Source organism: Leuciscus leuciscus, assembly GCF_965113295.1.
Source record: "Leuciscus leuciscus genome assembly, chromosome: 5".
NCBI classification, from domain to species: domain Eukaryota; kingdom Metazoa; phylum Chordata; class Actinopteri; order Cypriniformes; family Leuciscidae; genus Leuciscus; species Leuciscus leuciscus.
The window spans coordinates 44,545,382-44,566,743 of record NC_138729.1 but is presented as its reverse complement, the minus strand read 5'-3'; the positions used below and the strand labels follow the sequence as shown (position 1 = coordinate 44,566,743).

Sequence of the window (21,362 nt, the reverse complement as noted above, 5' to 3'; positions counted from 1 at the left end):
TGTTCAATTTAATTTGGTAAAGATTCGATAATGCCAAATACACTGAGGAAAAGTGAATTCTTGTTTGTCAGAGTAACAGACTTTTAGACAGCTGCTCTTTGGAAAAATAAAAGGTATGATTAGCCACTCATATGTGATACTTCGGGAAAAAGGACACACTACAGCAGCTGCCTCTTTTTTTTTTAAAAACAAACAAAAAAACAAACAAAGAGAGGCTCATTTTGTTAAGCTGTTGAGAGGGAGCTTTGCAATGAGCAGCTGAGCAATTCTTCAATGCTTTTCAGTCTCTGTGGGCTGATTTCCATACCTTAGCTAACCTCCCAAAGCGATGTGCAAACACAAACATGCTCCTTAACTCACAAACAGCCAGCAGTTACAATACTGGAGTCAAACCATCTTAATGTCACTGATGCATAGTGTAGCAAAGTACTAACTCCCATTAATCACATAATCATAATCATATAATATGTATGTTAAGTATACATTAAAATAAATGTAAATATCATAATAATACATTTCAATATCATAATAAATATCATAATTAAAATATCAAATATATCAAGTGGAAATTAATGTGTATTGTACTGTGTATTGTACTGAAAGGACTACATTAATACTCAAAATCTACATAAATGTTATTTATATAAGAGTTTATATATATATATATATATATATATATATATATATATATATATATATATATATATATATATATATAAAAGAGACTTTAAGAAAGTTGCCATATTGTCAGGTAACCTAATTACAATCTAGGCGAGAATGAAGGCAGACATGTCAAGACAGGAAGGGTAAGGAATGAGTCTAGGTGGACCAATAACAGTTAACAGACAGGAAGTGGTGCCTGAGCCCTGCCTTTGAGTGATAAATTCTCCAAACAACATTTGCAAATTACATAGATAGATATGTAACATGCTTTTGTGTACAGGGGTGGACTTTGTGATTTGGGGACCCTTACCCTAAGCAATTTCAGGTATGATACCCCAACACACCGTCTATGCACCCTTTCACCTTTATAACCCTTATTTTTCTGTCTCTTTCTTAATATATATATATATATATATATATATATATATTTGTTTTACATTTGTAAACTATATGTCAAATCTTAATGTAATGTAATCTGTACATGTTGTATTTTCTCATTGTGAAATAAGATAATTAATAATGAATTCACAAATAAATACTAAATTAACTGGGATGTCTGCGATTGGCTACATTGTTCAATGCTGCAAAAACACATTGTAAATAGAAACCTTTGACGTTCTCCAGAATGCAAAACACAAATAGCGTTTGCCATATCCGTTTCGGGCATATGCTATTATTAAGGTTTCTCTAGAATCTCTTAGAATCGGGTCTGATCTTGTCACTGTTTTTCATATTAATGAAGTAATTGCTCTGTGTGTGTGTGTGTGTGTGTGTGTGTGTGTGTGTGTGTGTGTGTGTGTGTGTGTGTGTGTGTGTGTGTGTGTGTGTGTGTGTGTGTGTGTGTGTGTGTGTGTGTGTGTGTGTGTGTGTGTGTGTGTGTGTGTGTGTGTGTGTGTGTGTGTGTGTCTACGTCCAGCACTGTTAACTGGGAAATGATCTGTGATTTGAACTGGGCCTCTCCTAACAGGCTCACAGCACTCTTTTTCTGACAGGTGTTTTGGCAAGAAAGCAAGGTTCACCATTCATAAACCCTGCCTGTGTGCTGTAATACGTCTGTTGTTCATATGCTACACTCACCGCACCGGCACAAAAAAAAAAAACGGAAAGAAAAAGAGACTTTTGGGAGTTTGGCAACATTCCTTTTTGTCTCTTCTTTTTTTCCTGCTTCACTGGGGTAACTGCGTTTTATTATTAATTTATTCCTGACAACTTTACCGTTGACTTAGCTCTGCTGCTACCGTTTTACTCACACTCGCTCCAGCCCTACTGACTCTGCTTTAACTTTCTCTAAGCGTCGAGTTGCTACTCACGTGCAGAACTAATGAAATGATCCACGAGAAATTCACGATAGGGGGTCCCCGCATTCGCAAGATGCAATATTAAAATGAATAATTTTTTGTATATTCAAGATATCACCAAGTTTTAATGATTATGAAAATTAATACATTCTATATTATTTCTATATGCTTCTGGGTATTTGTTGGGGCCCTAAGTGGGTGCTTGGCTCACAAAAACAGAAGTGTAATATGATCAAATCTTTTACCTCCCATGGGCTCTTCCTCCTCTTCAGCTCATCACACTTTCTCAGTTTGCAGATCTGGTGTCCGATCTTTCTGTTCAGGCAGTTGCTGCAGGAACCGCAGTTCTCCTTCTGCATACAAGGCCCACATACGCCACATCTCTTCCTTTTCTTTTTTTGGGGTACCAGAGGCTCATTCAGTTCCTGGTCCTCCATATGCGGCAGGGTGAACATTCCTGCTTGCTCATGCTCAGACCTGATGTAGTCATCTGCAGGAGAAACCACCTTTGTGCTCCTGGCCCCGAGGAACACTTTAGGGTCCTCCTCGTCCACAGAGAATTCATATATGTCCTGGACGGGAGGGCCAGAGCCACCCCTCAGCTTGTGCATACTGAGGGTCCCACTCTCCTTAAGGACAAGAGAGTGATAAAAGTGGCCGCTAACGGTTTCAAAATACAAGGTAAAATATAAGGTTCTTTACAACACAGCACAGACCAGTCCATAAAGTGTGTGTGCTGTGTTAGGACCACAAGGAAGAATGTTTGCAAAGGGGTTTAAAGGGTGGCGATGGGCACAAGAGGTAGTTCTGGGCATGACGTCATTCACCTGCAGGTGCAGCAGGAATGTTAGGAATAAGGCCGCAGGTGATGGGGAACATCTCTCTGTTACACAAACTTGATGTCATTTGGATGTAGACAAAAAGCAGTTCAGCTCATTGCCACTTAAGGCAGTCTGGGGACTGTATGGAGAGAGAGAGAAAAAATAAGGATATATTTCAGTTTTGGTTAAATTAACTATTGTCAATAAAAAAAAAATACAAAAATTCATCTTAAATTCAAATAAAAAAAATATTGTAGTATTGGCATGGCTGTAAATAATACAATATTGCCAAAGTTTATGCAAAAAATAAAGATCAAAATAATAAGTAAATATTAGAATCTATTTATCTGTAAATTAGGCTAAGATAAGTTGGGATATGGATATATTTTCTATGTAAAATAAAGTTTGTAATAAGATTCATAATAAAGGTCGTAAGTCAAAAGACATTGACAGTATCAGCCTGAAATTTCATGATCGTTGTTCAGTCTCGTTCAATTATCTGCAAAGGGGAAAACCCCAAAAAAGACAAAGGTACTGAATCACGATAGGTACTACGTGTGAAATGTGAGAAAATGCTCGGTTAGAATGGCGAATCCCTATGAGACAGCACTGCTCTCCACAGCTCTTTGTTTGTCCTCTATGAGTCTCAATGCAGGTCTTTCGCTCGACGCTCTTTGTTCAGCGCTTGGGGACCGTCAATAAACTCAAATATTTTAACAGTAACTACGGGTCACGCACGTATTATTGAGCATTGTTGTTAAGGTATTGTATAGTTACACGTCAGTGAGGAATCGTTAACAGAACGATATGATTCGCAATGACGCGTTTATTTGATAAAGTAGGCTATGAGTGGAAGGTAATTGGGTTTTAATGAGGAATTCCCTCTGTGCCTGGCTTAATGTTTCGATAGATATAAAACGCACTGCAAAGAAATGACTACGGTAGTTATACAAACTGTAAGTCATCCAATATTCTTCAACTAAGGCGAGTAGGCTATGACTTATATATATATATATATATATATATATATATATATATATATATATATATATATATATATATATATATATATATATATAGCCTACTAAGATATACAAGTTGAACAGTCTAGTCTACATAGATATTAATGGTAGCCTAGTATGATCAAAAATATAGTTCGATATGGCAATGCTTGAGTAAGCAGAACGTAAATGCTTAAATCAGCAGCATTTTTCTGAGTTTTTAAGCGCTCTTAAACTTTGCAACAATATTCCCATTTTTATCTGATACAAATTTAAAAAAGCTAATTTAGACATATAGTCTACAACGCACCCATAAACCGTGTAAAACGTTGTAAACATATTGAAAACAGTATTCTAAAAGCACAACAGAAAATATGTGCACCCGTATTCATGACTATTATCTATCTTGTGCAATCTTTGTGTGAATCCAGCACTGGAAAGCGTTACAAGCCTCACTGTCTGGTTAGTCAAGTATTTTTAATTTGTAGATTAAAAACTTGATTGGAGATTATGTCTATCGAATTAAAGAAGAGAACCTGCTGATTCGGATGAAACCATTATTTATTTTAACGTTCATTAATTACTATTGTAGCCTACTTGAAATAATAGCCTACTTACATGTGAAAATTGTTGTCTTGCAAATCCTCCATATTTTTACACTTAGGCTATATAGGCTACTGTCACCTCACGATGATGGTGGTAACAGTAATTTCACCCATGTAGGTAATTTATAAATTAGCCTATTAAATAACGGTGTCACAACTCACACCGTGTAACAAAATATTTAAGGGTTAATCTGCAAGCTAGTTGTGAGAGGTCTTTTGAATTAAACTAAAGTAATGACATTTAAACTGAGTAGCCTACATAAGCACAGAGCTAGAGCAAAATAAACCCGTATGAATCCTATTAGTATGGCGAAATGAAAAGTATAGCCTATCCTGCAATCGACAACTAAGGCAATCCTGCCTAATCGTTAAATGGCCCAAATATAAAAAACAGCCAGTCAAGTGTGTCGCACGCGCTCTCTGAGACTTGAGCACGTGGCTCCTCGCTCAGCCGGGCGCTTTAACTGGCGGCAAAAATGAAGAGTTCAAGAAACTGAGGTGTAAAAACCGGCGATGATCGCTTAAACTGTGAACAAATACACGCCCGTATTAGCTTTTCCGATTTATGTTGACAAACAAGTGACAGTTTTCCTTGGAAGGGTGAGAGAAACGACACATCAGCAAGGCCCCCCCTCTGCATAAAGAAAACAACACCCCGGGGTGCGTGATGCAGCGTTGCCGGGTGCGAGTTGTTACAAAGACACAAAAAATAACATTTCTGAGTGAACAGAATGTTACATTTATAACGCATTCAATACACTGTAACAAATGCAGTTCCAATGTTTTCTGGTGTTGTCGTTACATTGATAACTCTCATTTTCACCACATATAGCCTGATACAATCTAAAAAGTTATCAGTAATCGATGTGTATTGCGCTAATCACCTCATTAGGGATTCAAAAACGTACACAGGAGAATACACATCTTTCACTTGTGTAAAATTGACGTTTTCTAACTTTTTCCCCAAAGAGAAAAAGTTTCCAAAATGTAAAGAAATAATATGCAGGAAGGACTTACCAAGCGATGGAAACGTGCTCGTGCGTCTTGTCAAAACCCATTTAGATTAAAAAGATGATTTACTTAAAAAAAAAATTACATGCATATTCAACTCCACATGACTATGACTAAAACGCAAGTAGTTTTTATCTTAAAATGCAGTGCAAATGAGGGAAAAGTTCATTTGCTGCACGGGTTAAAAAAACAAAACCAAACAGTCAGGACATGACATGGCGAATTTCACGATAAGAAAAAAAGTTGATATTTCATTATGGGACAGACCCTTTAAACTTTCCTCCAAGTCTCGTCCATGTACTCTAGGGAAGTTTTAGAGTTAAAAGACGACGATGAGGAGGAGGAAGGAGAGGCGGCGAGAGACTGAAGTAAGTTGCGGAATGGAGTTCAGAGAGAGCCGTGGAACGAGGGGGTTAAAATTACGTCATCGTGGTTTGAAGATTTTAACATAACTTTAAGGGAAGAAAAAATGTTAAACGCTCTCTATAAGACTCGATGGTATCACGTTGCCAACATCCTTACCACATGGTGACATTTAATCTCTAGATATTAACATAATACACATTTTAAAATTTGCCTGGTTTAAGAGATGCACACTGCCAAACATAGGGCGTTTTTGTGTATGTTTTATTACATAGCACTGTAAACAGTTGTATTTATCTGAAAAACAATAAGGAGGAAAGAAAACAACATCAATAGTATACTAAAAACAAAATTCACATCTTTCCTATTAAATTTCATTCAGTTTCCATAAGCAAACAAACCATGAATCATCATCATCAAATCTCTAGAACTGCACTTTAAATGACTGGACAGATGCAAATACTGTGCTAAGAGTCCATCATTTCTTCAATGCATGTCACGTTCTGAGTAAGACAAATGATACAATCAAGCATCACATATAGCATTATTATAGATCGTTATGGTCAGTTATGCTTCAAATAGGTTGGTTACGGTCAGATATGCAATAAATAATATAAGAAACAGTTTTCAAAAACATTCAAACAAAAGATATTTATACTGTCAAAATAGTACAGTAAACAAATAAAGAAAAGCTTCAGTGTTAAACCATCTGAAATATGGTTTGCTTCGCACACAATCATTGGGGACGGAAGCCAAAATCAGTCTGTAATGGTAATATAAGACTACTGTTCTGCAATGCAGAAATTAGTCACCTATTGCCTCACTTCTCAGAGGCACAGATCAATACATAACAGTGCAGTTCAATCTCATGAAGACATGAGACTCAGAAATGTCAGGATGGAAATACAGTGTGAAGGACAGAGTTATAAAACTGACAATCAGAAATAAACCAAGAAAGAGTATGACTATGAACACTGGAGATTGATGGAGGTTTGAGAGCAAATGATATCCAAACAAGCTGTAAATAAAATGGATGAAACATTTTTAAATAAGAAAATGAGGCTCAGAAATGTAGTTACTGTCCCTTTAACTTGGGTGGACCTGTAATAGCACATTTGATAGTGTTAATAACAACATTGCCTCTTTGGGAGTCACACGCTTCCATTAATGGCTGACAGTCTTATCATACATTTTCCTGAAAAAATCCTGAAATGCATTCCAAAGGACATGCATTTACTCAAACCTGTTCCCTCTCTCTTTTCTTCGTCCCCATTTTGCCATAAACCCATTGTTTTAATTATGGAATGGAAGCAGAAAGAGGTCCTCTAGGTTCGGACCTGGAATTTGCCAGCCTTGGTCATGTATTTGATGCCTTTGAAAGGTTTGTACTTCTCGCCGTACATGTCCAACCTATTTACTTTCAGACCTGTCGGGTGAGAAAGCGGAAAGCAAACATGTCAGTTGCGATTCGAAGCACGTATGCATGTGGCACGATAGTCTTTGGGGAAAGATTGCGAATGCTAACAGAACTGAATCAATGATCAGTCAATGCGCTTGAAACCCTCTGTCTTACAGTGCCATGTTACAGGTGCAGCTGTTCCAACCATCTGTTTCAGAATCAAACAGCGCCACCTCCTGGCCAGATAATGCAAATGACATAAACAGTCTCGCTTGCACATTCATATGCAGAATTGCACTTTATTACATCCCCTGTGGGAGATTAAAAAAATAAATAAAATAATTCTGATTCTGAAGGTCAACTGTGAAAATTTCCCTGTTCACATTTATTTTATCAGAGCAAAATCTCTGAGGTACAACAAACAAATGTTATATTTTAATGGGCTAATTATATATTATTTTAATGCAATACATTTTATATCCCCAGTGGCAAATTTTACTGTGCATAGTAAAAATAATACAATAAACATCTAAACAAACTAAAAGCCTTGTATAATCCATAACTGTTTAAATTCAATTAGTGGGCTAAAATGGTTTAAAAAAATTTATAAAACACATACAACTTTTTGTTACTTTTCTATGAACAATCTTGGTGTTGTGTTGGGTCAACACTTGATGTCCTATATAAATTCTGAAGCAAAATCAGTTCAGAAATCAATGATCTATAATGGTACCTGAAATGGCCAGCTGCTGAATCTTGAACTGGATGTTGATTGTTGGGTTTTCATCAGGTTTGGAGGCTCCAGTCTGGAGACTCACAGATCCTTTTAGACTGGGCAGTTTCTGGGGGTTTATCTTACCCACATCCCATGACAAAAGCTGCGAATAACAACAATATTCATCGCAAAATGAATATGCAGCAGCAGCTTCTACCAGTTAAAAATTCACATGAAACTAAATAAAAAGACTGATGCACATAAAGACAGCATTATATTATATTATATTTATTATATTATGAGCCCATCTCTGGAAAATCATGACCTGCTATTAAAATGTATGCATTCATTTATTGTCACCATTAAACTCATTAATATCAGTTGATCAGGGAGCACTTCTTAGCCTTTGCACGTGAAAAATACAATGCACACTTGACATCACTGACTGATTTTTACAAGGAAAAACAGTGTAACTGTAAAATAAAAAGTTCAATCAAGTTTGCTCTCAGTTTACTCAAAATGAACATCAGCAGCACCTAAAGAACTTCGAACACAGAAAACAAATGCTTGTTTACCTTGGTGACAGGGTCAAAAGTGTAAGTGCCCTGTGAGGCGTTGAGGTTGGCGTTGAGGACGCCACGGGGCAGCTGACTGCTCACCAGGACAGATTCCACCGCCTTACCCATGGTCTGCTTTGGGCCGAGGGTGAGCTCAAAGCGACCTTGAGAACTTCCCTCTCTGAAGCTGATGTTATGCTTTACATACACTGGGATGGCCACCAGGCTGAAGAATAAAGCAATGAAGTATTCAAATCACAGATAGAACTGTATATTAAACTGCAAAATAACAGCTTATAGCTTTGCTCAGAAATGTTATATAATGTGATATATAAAATGTATTATAATAGAAAACAGTTGTTTTAAACTGTAATAATATTTCACAAAATTTCAAGTGTTTTTGATCAAATGAATGCAGCCTTGGTGAGCATAAGAAACTTTTTCCAAAAACATGAAGAAAAAAAAGTCACACACAACACAATTAAATGACTGATATTAGTAAGGGATTCTTGAGATTGTCCCACTGCTCTGCATAAAAAGGGGCTTTTGCACCAGGTAGTTATAGGAACTCAGTCATAGGCACTAACCACCAGGGCGGTCCCCCTGTGAACGGAATTTTCCCCTATGGCCATTTTCCTGGATGCATTCGCAACATAATCCGGCCGACAGTGATGTCATTTAAGCATGGTATTCAACAACTGGAGGATGGCGTGATCGGCACTGTGTTTTTGTTGTGTGTTGGGGGTTTCGTGATAGTGGAGATGGAATGTAGTCGTATAATTTATGTGATTGAAAAAGCAAAAAAGAGGGCTTAGAGAGACTACATTTCCTACAAGTTGCTGTGCTACACAGTCGCAGACAAAGGCGACAGGTAAATGCTAGCCATCACTGTTTTCCATATCCATGGAGTTAATTCCTGTATATGTAACCTTTGCGTTTACATGGCTTTTTAAAAATGGTTGGTGCCGGTGCTTTGTATGGCATGCATTCGGCCAATCAACGTACACTTATGTCACTGATAGTTCCTGTTGTGCTGGGTTAGACCCTACTCTGATGTAGGAGAACTAAAATTGTTCACAGTTCCTGCAGAGCGAACACCACAAAAAGCAGGTACTTCCACCAATAGTTATAAGAACTATGAAAACGTTCCTCTGGTGTGAAAGCCCCTAAAGTGAATCTCTAAAAGGGATTTCTTTTTGGTCATTTCCCCACTATGATTTACTAATCCTGCCTTTAAAGCTAATCATACGTTGGGATGTTCTCACTTCTGAGAGCTGACGTGGTAGGAGAGGAGGCGGAAGTTTCCGTCTGGTGGGATGAAGGAAAGAATTCGCTCAGCTTCCCAACGCTTGAACCGCACACAGGGGTGGAAGCTAACATCATCCAGGAGTCGAGGGTTCTACAGAATGACAGATGCCCAATGCAAAAGAAAAAAAAAGAAAGAAAAGGAATGAGGTATATGGGTTAGAGTTGGTAAGTATATAGTAATATAAAATATATTGCAGACTTGAACTTATTGCAGAAGTGCATTTGGTCATTTTGTAAAAGTGAAACAAATTCTAAATTAATAAGCAATTTTGAAAAGTGAAGATGTCAGCCCAGGATAACACAAGAAAAGCATTATGGAGTGCAGCTTTAAAGGTATTGAAGTCTTCAAGTAAGTCACTTTTCATTTAAATGCTTTTCTCATTTTTATTAGTTTTGTTTTTGTTTGGCTTTACTGTATTTTTTATTACAGTTTAGTTTAAGTAATTGTACAACTTCAAACTGAAACTTATTTTATTTCAGTTAGTTGAGACCTATTTGGACACTTGTATATGCAACTTTATATAAAGAGCTGGGCGATAATATAGTTATATTTTGCAATGAAATGTAATTCAAGCAGTTGAAATTTGGTATATAGTGTACATCGCTTTACACTGAATTTAGAACAGCTTTTTTAAGCATGATGTGGAGTGGAGATATAGTATATATACTGTATATATAAAGCTTTTATAAAACACTTATTTTAATATTTATTGCAGTGGCGCAGCAATGCTTAAGTAGTGAGGTCACAGGTGTATGTTTGTAGAGTAATTTACAATGGCTTTGAACATGGCTCAACCAATCAAAATCAAGGACTGGAACTATCCGTTTTATAATTTGATAATTATTAATTCATTACTTAAGTTATTAAAAGAATTGTTCACCCAAAAATGCAGATTATCCCATAATTTACTCACCCTCAATCCATCCTAGGTGTATATGACCTTCTTTCAGAGGAACACAATCGGAGCAATATTAAATAATATCCTGGCTCTTCTCAGCTGCATTGAATAGTGCCAGAGTTTTTGAAGCTCAAAAATGTGCATCCGGAGGGTTTCGATATAAGAGGAGCTACGTCCTACATCGTGTCAGAGGTCACGCTTCTTCCGAAACTCGACTCGCTCATAAACGCGTGTATGCCCTTTGCCGAAAGCCAGTGATTATAGTTTATAAAGTTTTAAATATGGATATTTTTCTTACAAAAACCCATCACTTTGCTTCAGAAGGCATTTATTAACCCACTGGAGTCATATGGATTACTTTTTCATAATGGATGGATACGCTTCTTGGAGCACTATTCAATGTCATTACAAAGCAAGGAAGAGCCAGGATATTATTTAATATATCTCTGATTGTGTTCAGCTGAAAGAAGAAAGTCATATACACTTAATATGACTTGAGGGTGAGTAAATTATGGGATAATTTTCATTTTTGGGTAAACTATTCCTTTAAAAAACTCCAAGACACTGGTGTATAATAATTGGTTGTTCAGGACTTCAAAAAGTTCAGCAAACTTATTTTTGAAAAGATGTCCAGATTTACCATAAATGACAAGGTGAGATCAGGCATTCCTGTAAGTTTCACGCAGGCGTCTACCACTCCCTGGATCTCTGCTGTGATAGTGGAACCTTTGAGGGAAAATATATTCATTCATAAATGATTTACTGATTCATAGGTTAGTGATCAGACAGCAATGTCATCTGCGAAATTCGAGATTCGACCAAATAATAAGATCTACCTGATTTGTCAATGATAGCGTCGATTTCTTCCACCACGTCAAAGTAAGCTTCGTTGTTGGTATATTTGACTCCTGTGCGCCGCCATGGTACCACTGACAGCTGACCTGTAGGAAGCTGCTCGCCAACATTAGTACTTCCTGTGCACAGATAACAAACACAAGAAATTATTATTATGGATCCACGAGCTGAGAGACATTTAACACACCACAAAATCACACAGAATACCTGTGATGGTGTTCACTACTGTGCGCAGGATGGTTGGAGGTTTAATAAGCTCTTTTAGGATGTTTGATTCGGTGGCCAGAGGGAAGCCGTTATCCAACATCTCCTCCAGCAGCTCATAGACCACAACAACATTGTCTTTAATAGCTGCCTCTGTGCACACCCCAAAATAGTCCTAAAGGGGAAAATATAACACGTTAATTGAATGTTTTCAGAAGTAATGGTAGCACTTAAAAGTAATGCTTTATATTAAAATTCAGTAATAAGTTAATATATTTTATAAAAACGGATCAGTAGTTCATGTAATGTACCACGGTAATCTAATCTACCACATGTAATATAACCACGGTAAATGTACTGTGTAAATACCATGTTCTATGAATATCGTACTCATTCAGTATATTTTATACTGATCTACCATGTTATCACCATCTGATACCATCACTGTACCATGGTAACGCCACAGTACTTTTTTGGTTTGAGGTGTTTTTGGGCATGATATCATGGTGAATATGATACCATTTTGGACATGTACACTACCGTTCAAATTTCTAAAGTTTGGGGTCAATAATAATTATTTTTTTTAAAGAAAGGAATCATTTTATTCAGCAAGGATACTTTAAAAGTGACCGTACAGACCTTTATAATGATACAAAAATCTATTTAAAAATAAACGCTATTCTTCAGAACTTTCTATTCATTAAAATATCCTGAAAAAAGCATTACGGTTTCAACAAAAATATTAAGCAGCTCAACTGTTTTTAACATTGATAATAATAAGAAATGTTTCTTGAGCAGCAAATCAGGGTTACACTTTATTTGAAGGTGTCTTTGTTACACTGTACATTTTAGTTGAGTAATACTATAGGGTTAATATAAGAGTTTAGTTTGGTTTGGTTTAGAGTTTAATTTATAGTGATTACTATATGTCTGAGTCATGAACAATGAGTTTAAACAAGTTTCAGCTGATAAATAACATTTCAAAGTGTTTTTCACATTTTTGAACAGAGTCACATTTTTTACTCTTTTATGTCAAGCAGTACAACTAAATTGTTGTATGTATACTGTAGTTTTACCACCTGACATGGAAACTGTATCAACTGACCCATACTTGAAATGAGCAGTTTTTACCAGTATTTGAGAGAGATCTACAAACCTTTTCACTCTGCCACAAGGATCAGTTGGGCTCCTATGGATGATGCACTATCATGTTAATCATTACCTTGTCAATTCATTACAAAAGAGCCATGTTTGCAGTTGTGTCACCCTGACATTTTTTTTTATAATTAAGACACCATTTTAAATAGTTTTCTTAGTCTGTTCATTTGTTCGGAAAGTTGCACCACCTGACATTTTGGAGGTTTAGGATAACAATAATGAAAAAGCAGGACATACAAATATGCACGTTATGACATGGTATTACAATCTAACACCATGGTAAATTAGAAGAATAAAAAAAATCACACAAACCTGAAATGTGTCCACCACACGATGGAGGAACTCGATGACAAACAGAGGAGGCACCTCGCTCTGTATGACGGCCACGAAGTAGATGCGATGTCGGAGCACGTTAATGAGGTAGTGGTGCGGGGTCGGGATCACCGGAGGCACGTTCTCCGGTTCCGTGGCCCGTTCCAGCGCCTCGAAAAAGTAATCGCAAACGGATCGGCTGACCACACTCTTCCAGTGCTTCTCCAGAAAGATATCCCCCGATGCGTTAACCAAGAAAAGACTGTGGATCATCGTGACAGCTGGAAAGACAAAGCAAAAAATGTGAAACGCAAATTACAAAATATTTTTTATGACAGATATGATGATTAATGCAGATCTGAAGCCTACGTGGTCTTTAGTCGTTCAGGCATTAACAGAAGAGTAAACCTGCCAGCATCTTCATGGGTAACTGATAGGCCTCTGAGCTCATTTGTTATTCTACATCCCTATCTGGTTACCGGATAGAAGAATAGACTGTTTTTAAAAGCTCGGATGAAGAGACAGGAAAGAGCTGGTTTAGTTGTTAACATGATCACATCACCATCCCCGTATCTATGCGTTAATATTTTCTCCTCCCCTCTCTCGCATCACAGGACTGTCTTGTGACAAGCTACGGATTAAAAAGGTTCATTCATTCCACATTTTCACCAGCCGTTTCTTTTTCTTTGGGTGTAAATTCTCATATCATGTACATTAAATAATACTCACGATTTCTGGATTTTATTTCTGTCCCTTCCCGTGATTTTTTAAATAAAGCACAACTAGAAATGTCGCTTCCTTCTCTGTTATTCTGAGACTAGAAAATATGTTATTGACTGTCATTCGCTCTGACCAATGGTGGGCTAGGTATAGCACATGTGCCCGCCCACTCTAGTTTTAATTGGTATATATTGCGGAAGTTAGTTGACAATAATACTCAAAGTTCATTGGACAGGGGCAAATAAACGTCACCACACAGCGTTTTTTTTATTGGCTGAAGGTATCGTGCCCTCTGACAATGGGCATAAAGGTTGAAAAAAGGGCTGCCAAGACACTCTCACATAATAATACACTCTCTACATAATGCATTTATATAAGACATATTGCTTTCTTTGCATATAAACAAAAATCATTACAAATATTTTCTCCACATAGATGCCTGTTAATCCTGTCACCATCTTTGTGTTTCTAACTTCTCTGTATTAGTAAATATGCACTTTTGAAATTTTAGCCCTTTCCAAATATAGAAACGAAGGATAGCATGTTATATTAGATTTGTCTATATAGACAGATCATTTTAATATACAATAATAAAACTAATTGTACTATTAACATGTTTTATTCAATCCTTTAAGTTGTATCCCCATGATATGGGCCAACTCTGTACAAATTCTAAACTAAACTGTCCAAAAACATACATAAAAATAAATAAATAAATAACCCCCACTAGAAATAAAATGAGATTTAAATGCCACAAGTGATTTATTTAGGTATGACAGCAACCTATAGTCCAGTATAAAAGATTGACATACATTTTGAGATCTACTAAAGATTAACTTAAAAAAAAAACATTGTTAAACAATGTTATTAAAGACTTTAAGTGTGTGGTACATGATCACAAATGTAATCTAACTGTAAAATTAGATTTAATCTTAAATATATAATATTATATATTTAATATAGATATCGATTATTATATATATATATATATATATATATACATATACACACACACACACATAAATTGATCAAATTTGATCTTCTAATACATCATAGTATCATAATGAGCACAATAATAAACTAAAACAGACAACCGTTTTTAAAATCAAAGAATTTCCGAAGTATATTTTTTTATTTAGCGGCAGACGGAGCAATGCAATTTAATAAAAAGACTTGTCTGATAGAATGTTTAAAGTTTAGTGTAAAATAAAATAAAATGGAAAAGATCAGAAACCTTATTCGGCTATTACAGTTTCTAAATAAGAGATCAGTTTTTACTCATTTACAAGACTCCACTGACTACATTAGGAACACTGTAAAGATTAGCCAGTTTTCAAAACCTGAACAAACTCCATCTGACCGAAGCACACACTGCTTTTGAAATGATAGAGTAGCATGACTTTTCATTAAAAGAAGTGAAGAATTTGCTCCTGAAATTTTTCAAGAAATACAATAACAAGTGAAATGGCTCAACATAATTTATTTTTGTTTCATGTTAAAATGTACAGAGTTCTTTGAAAGTACTTGCTAAGAAAAAAAGAAAAGAAAGAAACAAATAAATGGAAATACATACAAGGACAAAACAGAGAGGAGTGGAAGGTGGACGCTTCCCACCATCACAGAGCGCCCCAGCTTGGCTCTCTCTCTTTCTCCGGCTACCAGGCTCTCTCTTAGCTTACAACTCACCATGTACAATTACAAAGTATACGAAAAGGTAAGCAATATAAACAGACAGAAATATACTGAGCTCATTTTTACATGCCTCATAGATGTAAGGAAGTTGTCCTATACACGCACAATAACCAAGAAAAAAAAAAAAGAAAATAACGCTAAGTGACCTTTAGATATCTGTTTTTTCCTTTTGTTTTAAAATAGCATTAATATACTACACAAAGATAGAAAACTCTAGAGATGAGATGGAATGGAAAGGTTAAAGGCATCTTAAATGCACTAAAAGTGAGTTGTAATTTTTTTTAGTTTTGAATTTCTTAATAATTTTACCCCAAGAGTCGAGCTAAAAAATATGCAGTTTTTTCCTGAAACAGAAGTGAAAAAAATGACAGTACCAATATCCATGTCAGAATTTCTTTTTTTATATTTTAGAAAAAACATTTTCTCTACAATAAGTCTTCTAAAGTCAAAAAGAGTCAGCTTGTGTCATAAAAGAAAGCTGCCCAGTCTGATAAAATTCAGAAAAACAAAAGCGCACAAATAATATATGAAACGTCAGGTCTTTTGAGAAAGATTCCTCATATTGACAATGAATACTGGAACATTAAGAAATTCTCTGCCCGTTGTCCTAAAACAGTAAGATCTCAGGACATCATGCACTTTAACCTTTATTCCGGGTATGAGTGTTCGTTTGTCCATGTGTGCATTGCAGACACGGATCGAATTATTTGTACAACTCCCTCTCGTGGCTAACAGACAACATTTCTTCTGCATGATCAGCTGGAGTACGAGGAGCGCTACTTACTGGTGCCACAGTAAGGCCTACTTTAGGAGACATCGTTAACATCATTGGATGAGCACAGTTGCAAAGCTAACTGCTCAGATGATGTACTCCTGTGTGGTTAAACCCTTTTGACCCACCACATTACGTGGACGCTGCACTGTGTAGTATGAAATAAAGACCTTCCCACTATTGACATCTGTGGAGTGTTCGTGAAAAGTGTGTGTAATAGATTTCACGAGTATGTGCTGTGAACCAGGTAGTACCAGAATATTTACATTATTTATTTCAATGAACTTCTGTTCAGTCCAGTCTATGGACGCATGGTCATTACTATTTATGTCCATTAGGGCTCTTACCACTATCAAGTTGTGATATACACGGTTCCATACTGGGAAGACACAGATTTACAGACAACTCGTACACCTTGTGCGTCCCGACTAGAAGTGCCTCCACGTAAGCTTTTCAAGTGGCTATAGAGCTGTGTGTGTGAGCGAATGTATTCATGAGTGAGTGTATGAGTGAGCGAGCATGAATCACTTTGTCCAGAACAGCCACACACATAAAGCATGAGAAGGTCAGACTGAAACACAAGCATTTCAACAGTCATTGAAAAAAATGAGAACATTTTAAAAAATAAAGTAAATAATAATAATATAATATAAAAAAAGAAAAAAGTCCATCTACAATTATTTTGTCTCTTTTAAGGTAAGGCTTCCTATGTCAATTGAACGATTGTGTGCATGATTCAATGTATGTTCATTAGCAACGTAAATGTATTTGTTTCTCAGTTTGAAAAGTTAGGTCCACTTCCCCTTTAGCTGCTTATATACTTTGCCCCTTCTGTCGCATGGATGGAGTGGCGGACACTTTGGCGGACCAACCCCTGTTGGTACAACCATGGCAGACTGGTCTGAAGGACTGAAGGAGCATGACACTTGCCACAATAAAGGTCCATTAGATCATCTCACATGAACAGCCCATCATCATTTCCCCAGCTCCATCAGCTCAGGCAATTGGGAAATGAACCTAAAAGGAACAGAGCTTGACGACAAAATATTTATAAAGGAAAAGAAATCGTCGCAGTCTCTATGTCCTCTTTCTCCACCAAGCTCACTTATCGTGTTGCCCTTTCGCCCAGACTTTGGAGGGTGGAAACAAATGAATCAAGTACAGAGATGCAGAGTCTGGTGGGGAATGTCTCTCAGTTCTCTCTGCTAGTTCTCTGGTGCTCATCTGCTCATGTAAGGCGACTGTTTGGGGACGCCAGCGTAGCTGTGGTGTGAGGGGCCCGTGTACATCATGTTTCCATGATGATTGGGCTGCATAGGCTGCTGTGGGTAACCCTGCCCTCCCATCATGCCCATTTGCATCTGCATGGGGTACTGGGCCGGCTGGTTCATATAGGGCGGGTTACTGTGGTACCCGCTGTTCATCATGGGCTGCGGCATGCGGTAGCCAGCTGACATGGCAGCATTTAGCTGATTCATGTTCATAGAGTTGTAGGCAGCAGGTGTGGGCATAAGGTTGGTCATCATGCCACGCTGCACCGCTAGAGTGCGTGGGGAGCCTTGCATGGTCACAGTGCCAGAGCTGCGACTGTACAATTGCTGCTGGTGAGGGGAGCCTGCAGGAATTTGAGAGGCTTTGGAACGAATTGAAATGTGGCCTTTGACAGTAGCCATTTGGCCTTGCAACCGCTGCGTATGGGGAGGGGGAGGTAGTCCGATGTTAGCGCCTGTCATGTTGCACTGAATCAAGGGAGAGCCCAGGTTCATGGAGCCAGAACTCAAATTGGGAGGTGGGGTCATAGTGGGCTGAGCCTGGGGCAAGGGTGGGTGTGGGGAAGAAGCAAGCTGTGCTAAGCCTGGGTTGGATAGCGAAACACTTGTGGCGTATGAGGTGACAGCAGCTGAATGTGAGTAAGACATGGCATGGGGGTCCATGATGGTGTTGGTTAGCTGCTGGAGTTTGGCTAAACTGAAAGTAGCTGAGGGTTGACCATACCCACCCGCTCCAAAGTCCTGGCCCATGCGGTCATACAAACTCCTGCCTCCACCACCGCTTCCTGCACTTTCAGGAATCTCCATGATCATGGGTGTGGAAGCAAACCCATTTCCCATGCTGCACTGTGAGAGTGCTTGCTGTTGAGGTGGAGGGGGTGGTGGAGCAGAGGGTGGAGGCTGAGGGTTTTGCTGCTGTTGAGGTGGTTGCGAGACTTTCTTCTGTTGCTGCTGGCTGGCACTTGGAGGCCTTTCGATGACGCAGCCTTGTGGAGACTTTATACCACAAGTTGGAGTGCTGGCAGAAGGGGGAGGAGGTGGGGGTGGAGGTTGTGGGACGCCACTACCACTGTTAGCTCCAGGTCCATTAGTTGGTCCAGGACCTGCTTGCTGAATAAGGCTACAGCTCCCCATGGTGATCTGAGAGCCAACACCTGTGCTAGAGGATGTTAGCCCAGGAGTTGAGACGAAGGAGCAACTGTTGCCTTGTGAAGATGATGACGATGGTGTGGTTGAACTAGAGGATGAAGATGATGAAGAAGAGGAAGCAGCCACTGCTGCTGCAGCAGCTGCAGACATGCCACCTCCATTACTTCCATTTCCTCCTCCGTTACCTCCACCACCCATGGTTGAGTCATAGCTACTCGGATTGTCATAGTTTTCGGTGGTGCTTTCAATGCTGCCAAGGTCACTAAAGCCACTGTCCACCACTTGCTGTGAATGATCAGAAACTGACGGCACATCCATCATGGGGGAGGTTTCCATGTTTTGCAGTGAGGGAGCAGATAGAGAGCTGGGATGTTCTGGGGTTATTTGGGTATACCCTCCGCCTGTTCCACCTCCAGTTCCTGTGGGACCAGGCACCCCTGGTCCAGGGTCCATAGGACCAGGAGTCATTCCAGGGCTGTTGACTGAACGGACAGACTGGTTTGGTAACGTGGGCATTGGTGGGTTGGGCATGGGACTGTGCTGGGAGGCTCCACACTCTTCCACCAGGGCTAGAGTTTCCTCCTCTCCCTCACCATGACTGTAGCTCTGGAGGGTTCGACAGGCAGCTAGCGTCTCCTCACAGTCCTGGTAGGCTCCATGGGACTCTGCATCTTCCTCCTGAGCCTCACCTTGCGTAAGTGACTGGACAGCTTGCACTGTTTCTAGATCCAGCTCACTGCTGTGGTGATGCGTGTGTTGCTGGTGGCTCAGGTCATCTTTGAAGTCAGGATGCTGGTGTGAGTGCTCAGTCCCCATCATGAGCACGGATTTATCCTCGACGTGTAAAGGCTGCATGTCCAGAGGTTCAGAGGGGACTGCAATGGTGGTTACTGTCTCTACAGCTGCCGCAGCTGCTGCAGATTCCTCCTGCTCTCGTCGTCGACGTTCATCTGTATCAGCAGAGCTCGTCTTCACCTCTTGTACCTCCTCTGCATCCTCCTCCTCGTCCTCGCCCTCCTCCTGTTTGCTGACATAATCCCGTGTCACGTTGACCTGCATGTCTAAAAAACCCTCACCACTCTGGGGTTCTTCTTTCACAGGGGGAGAGCGAGCAGGCGACGATGGTTCCTCCTCTTCATCATCCTCTTGCTCCTCCACATCATCCTCAGAGTCTTGGCTCTTCTTCCTTTTACTGCTACTGCTGCAGTCACTTTTCTCTTCAAGACGACCGTCCCCTTCGTCATCTGCATCATGATCATCACTACGTCGGCTTCCTGAACCTGGTGTAGTTGCTGTTCTCCGCTTAACCCCATTGTCGCAATCTTCATCATCCTGCTCTTCATCCTCCTCTGCATCTGCCACATCTGTGTTAGCTCTTGGTTGAGAGACCCTGGTGCTGGAAGACTGTGGCATGGAACGAGATGTTGGACAGCTGATCTTCTCCCCTGCCCATGGTCTGTCATCCTCTTCATCATCATCTTCTGGCTCAGACAGAGGAGAAGGTTTGGGTGCAGGGGGAGGGAGGTTGGAATTTTTGGGTGGCCGACCTCGCCTTTTGGGTTTAGATGGCTCTCTAAAGCTCTGAAGAAAATCATCCTCCTCTTCAGAGTCTTTCTGCTTATCAGGGTTGAGGTCAGATGTTATGGCTCTGGCTGTCCTCTTACAGGTCTTGTCCTCCAATGTTGAATTATCTAGCTGCTTCTGCTGAGCTAATCGGCTTTGCTCAAATTCCTGTCTCGCCGCTTCCTCTTGGGCCCGCTGAAGGTAATAGCTGCGAGGTTTTCTGCCAGGCTTCATTTTGATCTTTGGGGGTGGTGGGTCCTCTGAGGATGGAACTGCCAGACTAGTGTCAGCTGTCTGACCGGCTCCACTCCCAGGCTTCCTGCCTGGGCGTTTCTTCCAGTGGAGTGGCTTGCGACTCTTGCCCTTAGGCCAGCCTTTCTTCTTTTTTACTGGGACCTCAGGCATCTCAGTTGTTGCCCCTGTTCTCTGTGTGGCCTCTGAAGTTTCAGGTCTTCTCAGGACATCAATTGGCTTCAGCACAGGAGTGGGATCTGAACAAAAAAAAGAGGTAACCATTCTTTAAGATTTTTTTTAAAATCACACTCTGGCAAACACAAATATCACACAAAACTTTCAAGAATGCATATATAATAACCCCAGCAGGAGTCCTTTAGTGTACTAACCGTCTTCCTCTGATTCAGTCAGATTCCCTCTGTTGATACTTTTAAGAGCTGGTCCCATGTGTTTGCGGGCTGCTGTGTAGCGTCGGAGAGGGTTGCCGAATGGAGTTTCCTCTTCTAGTCTGGGCATGGGCCTTTCAGAATCTGAATCCACAAATGGCTCATCCAGAACTTCAGTAGTCTCTGAGATGGTTTCTGTAACTACACTGCTGTGGGGATGGCTGCGCTGACGTACACGTCGCTTTCGAAAGGACTTCTGAGACTACAGGAGTAAAAAAAAAAAAAAAAGAAGAAGAAAAAAAAAATGTTATGTTCAAAATAATAAAAAAGGTTTCATAGACTGACATACTTATTTTTAAGGTCTATATTAAATAAATATGCCATGCAAAAGAAAATACATACATGG

The 21,362-nt window shown here is 39.2% G+C and overlaps 3 protein-coding genes across 6 annotated transcripts in view; all 3 read right to left on the bottom strand.

Annotated features, from left to right (window-relative positions):
* Nucleotides 1-2,587, bottom strand: part of tet3 (tet methylcytosine dioxygenase 3) — a 39,166-nt gene extending 36,579 nt beyond the window's left edge. The window contains exon 1 of the mRNA XM_082170151.1: nucleotides 2,207-2,587. Coding sequence (XP_082026277.1) covers nucleotides 2,207-2,572 — 366 coding nt within the window. The 5' untranslated portion in view covers nucleotides 2,573-2,587. The remainder of the gene's footprint in view (nucleotides 1-2,206) is intronic.
* Nucleotides 2,588-6,009: 3,422 nt separating this feature from the next.
* Nucleotides 6,010-14,004, bottom strand: ap3m2 (adaptor related protein complex 3 subunit mu 2). 2 transcript variants are annotated; one of them, XM_082170353.1, is made up of 9 exons: nucleotides 13,899-14,004; nucleotides 13,170-13,450; nucleotides 11,703-11,874; nucleotides 11,477-11,614; nucleotides 11,281-11,366; nucleotides 9,699-9,832; nucleotides 8,452-8,659; nucleotides 7,895-8,039; nucleotides 6,010-7,188 (listed from the first exon to the last, which is right to left on the bottom strand). In XM_082170353.1, the coding sequence occupies exons 2-9, from the start codon at nucleotides 13,440-13,442 to the stop codon at nucleotides 7,088-7,090; spliced, it is 1,257 nt and encodes a 418-aa protein (XP_082026479.1). In that variant the 5' UTR covers nucleotides 13,443-13,450; nucleotides 13,899-14,004; the 3' UTR covers nucleotides 6,010-7,087. The 2 variants fall into 2 exon arrangements, with proteins under 2 accessions (XP_082026479.1, XP_082026480.1); XM_082170354.1 differs by lacking the exon at nucleotides 13,899-14,004 and adding an exon at nucleotides 13,539-13,840.
* Nucleotides 14,005-15,349: 1,345 nt separating this feature from the next.
* Nucleotides 15,350-21,362, bottom strand: part of kat6a (K(lysine) acetyltransferase 6A) — a 47,272-nt gene continuing 41,259 nt past the window's right edge. For all 3 annotated transcript variants that reach the window (XM_082170148.1, XM_082170150.1, XM_082170149.1), the window contains exons 16-17: nucleotides 20,960-21,218; nucleotides 15,350-20,827 (exon numbers count right to left, since the gene is read on the bottom strand). In XM_082170148.1, coding sequence (XP_082026274.1) covers nucleotides 17,574-20,827; nucleotides 20,960-21,218 — 3,513 coding nt within the window. In that variant the 3' untranslated portion in view covers nucleotides 15,350-17,573. The remainder of the gene's footprint in view (nucleotides 20,828-20,959; nucleotides 21,219-21,362) is intronic.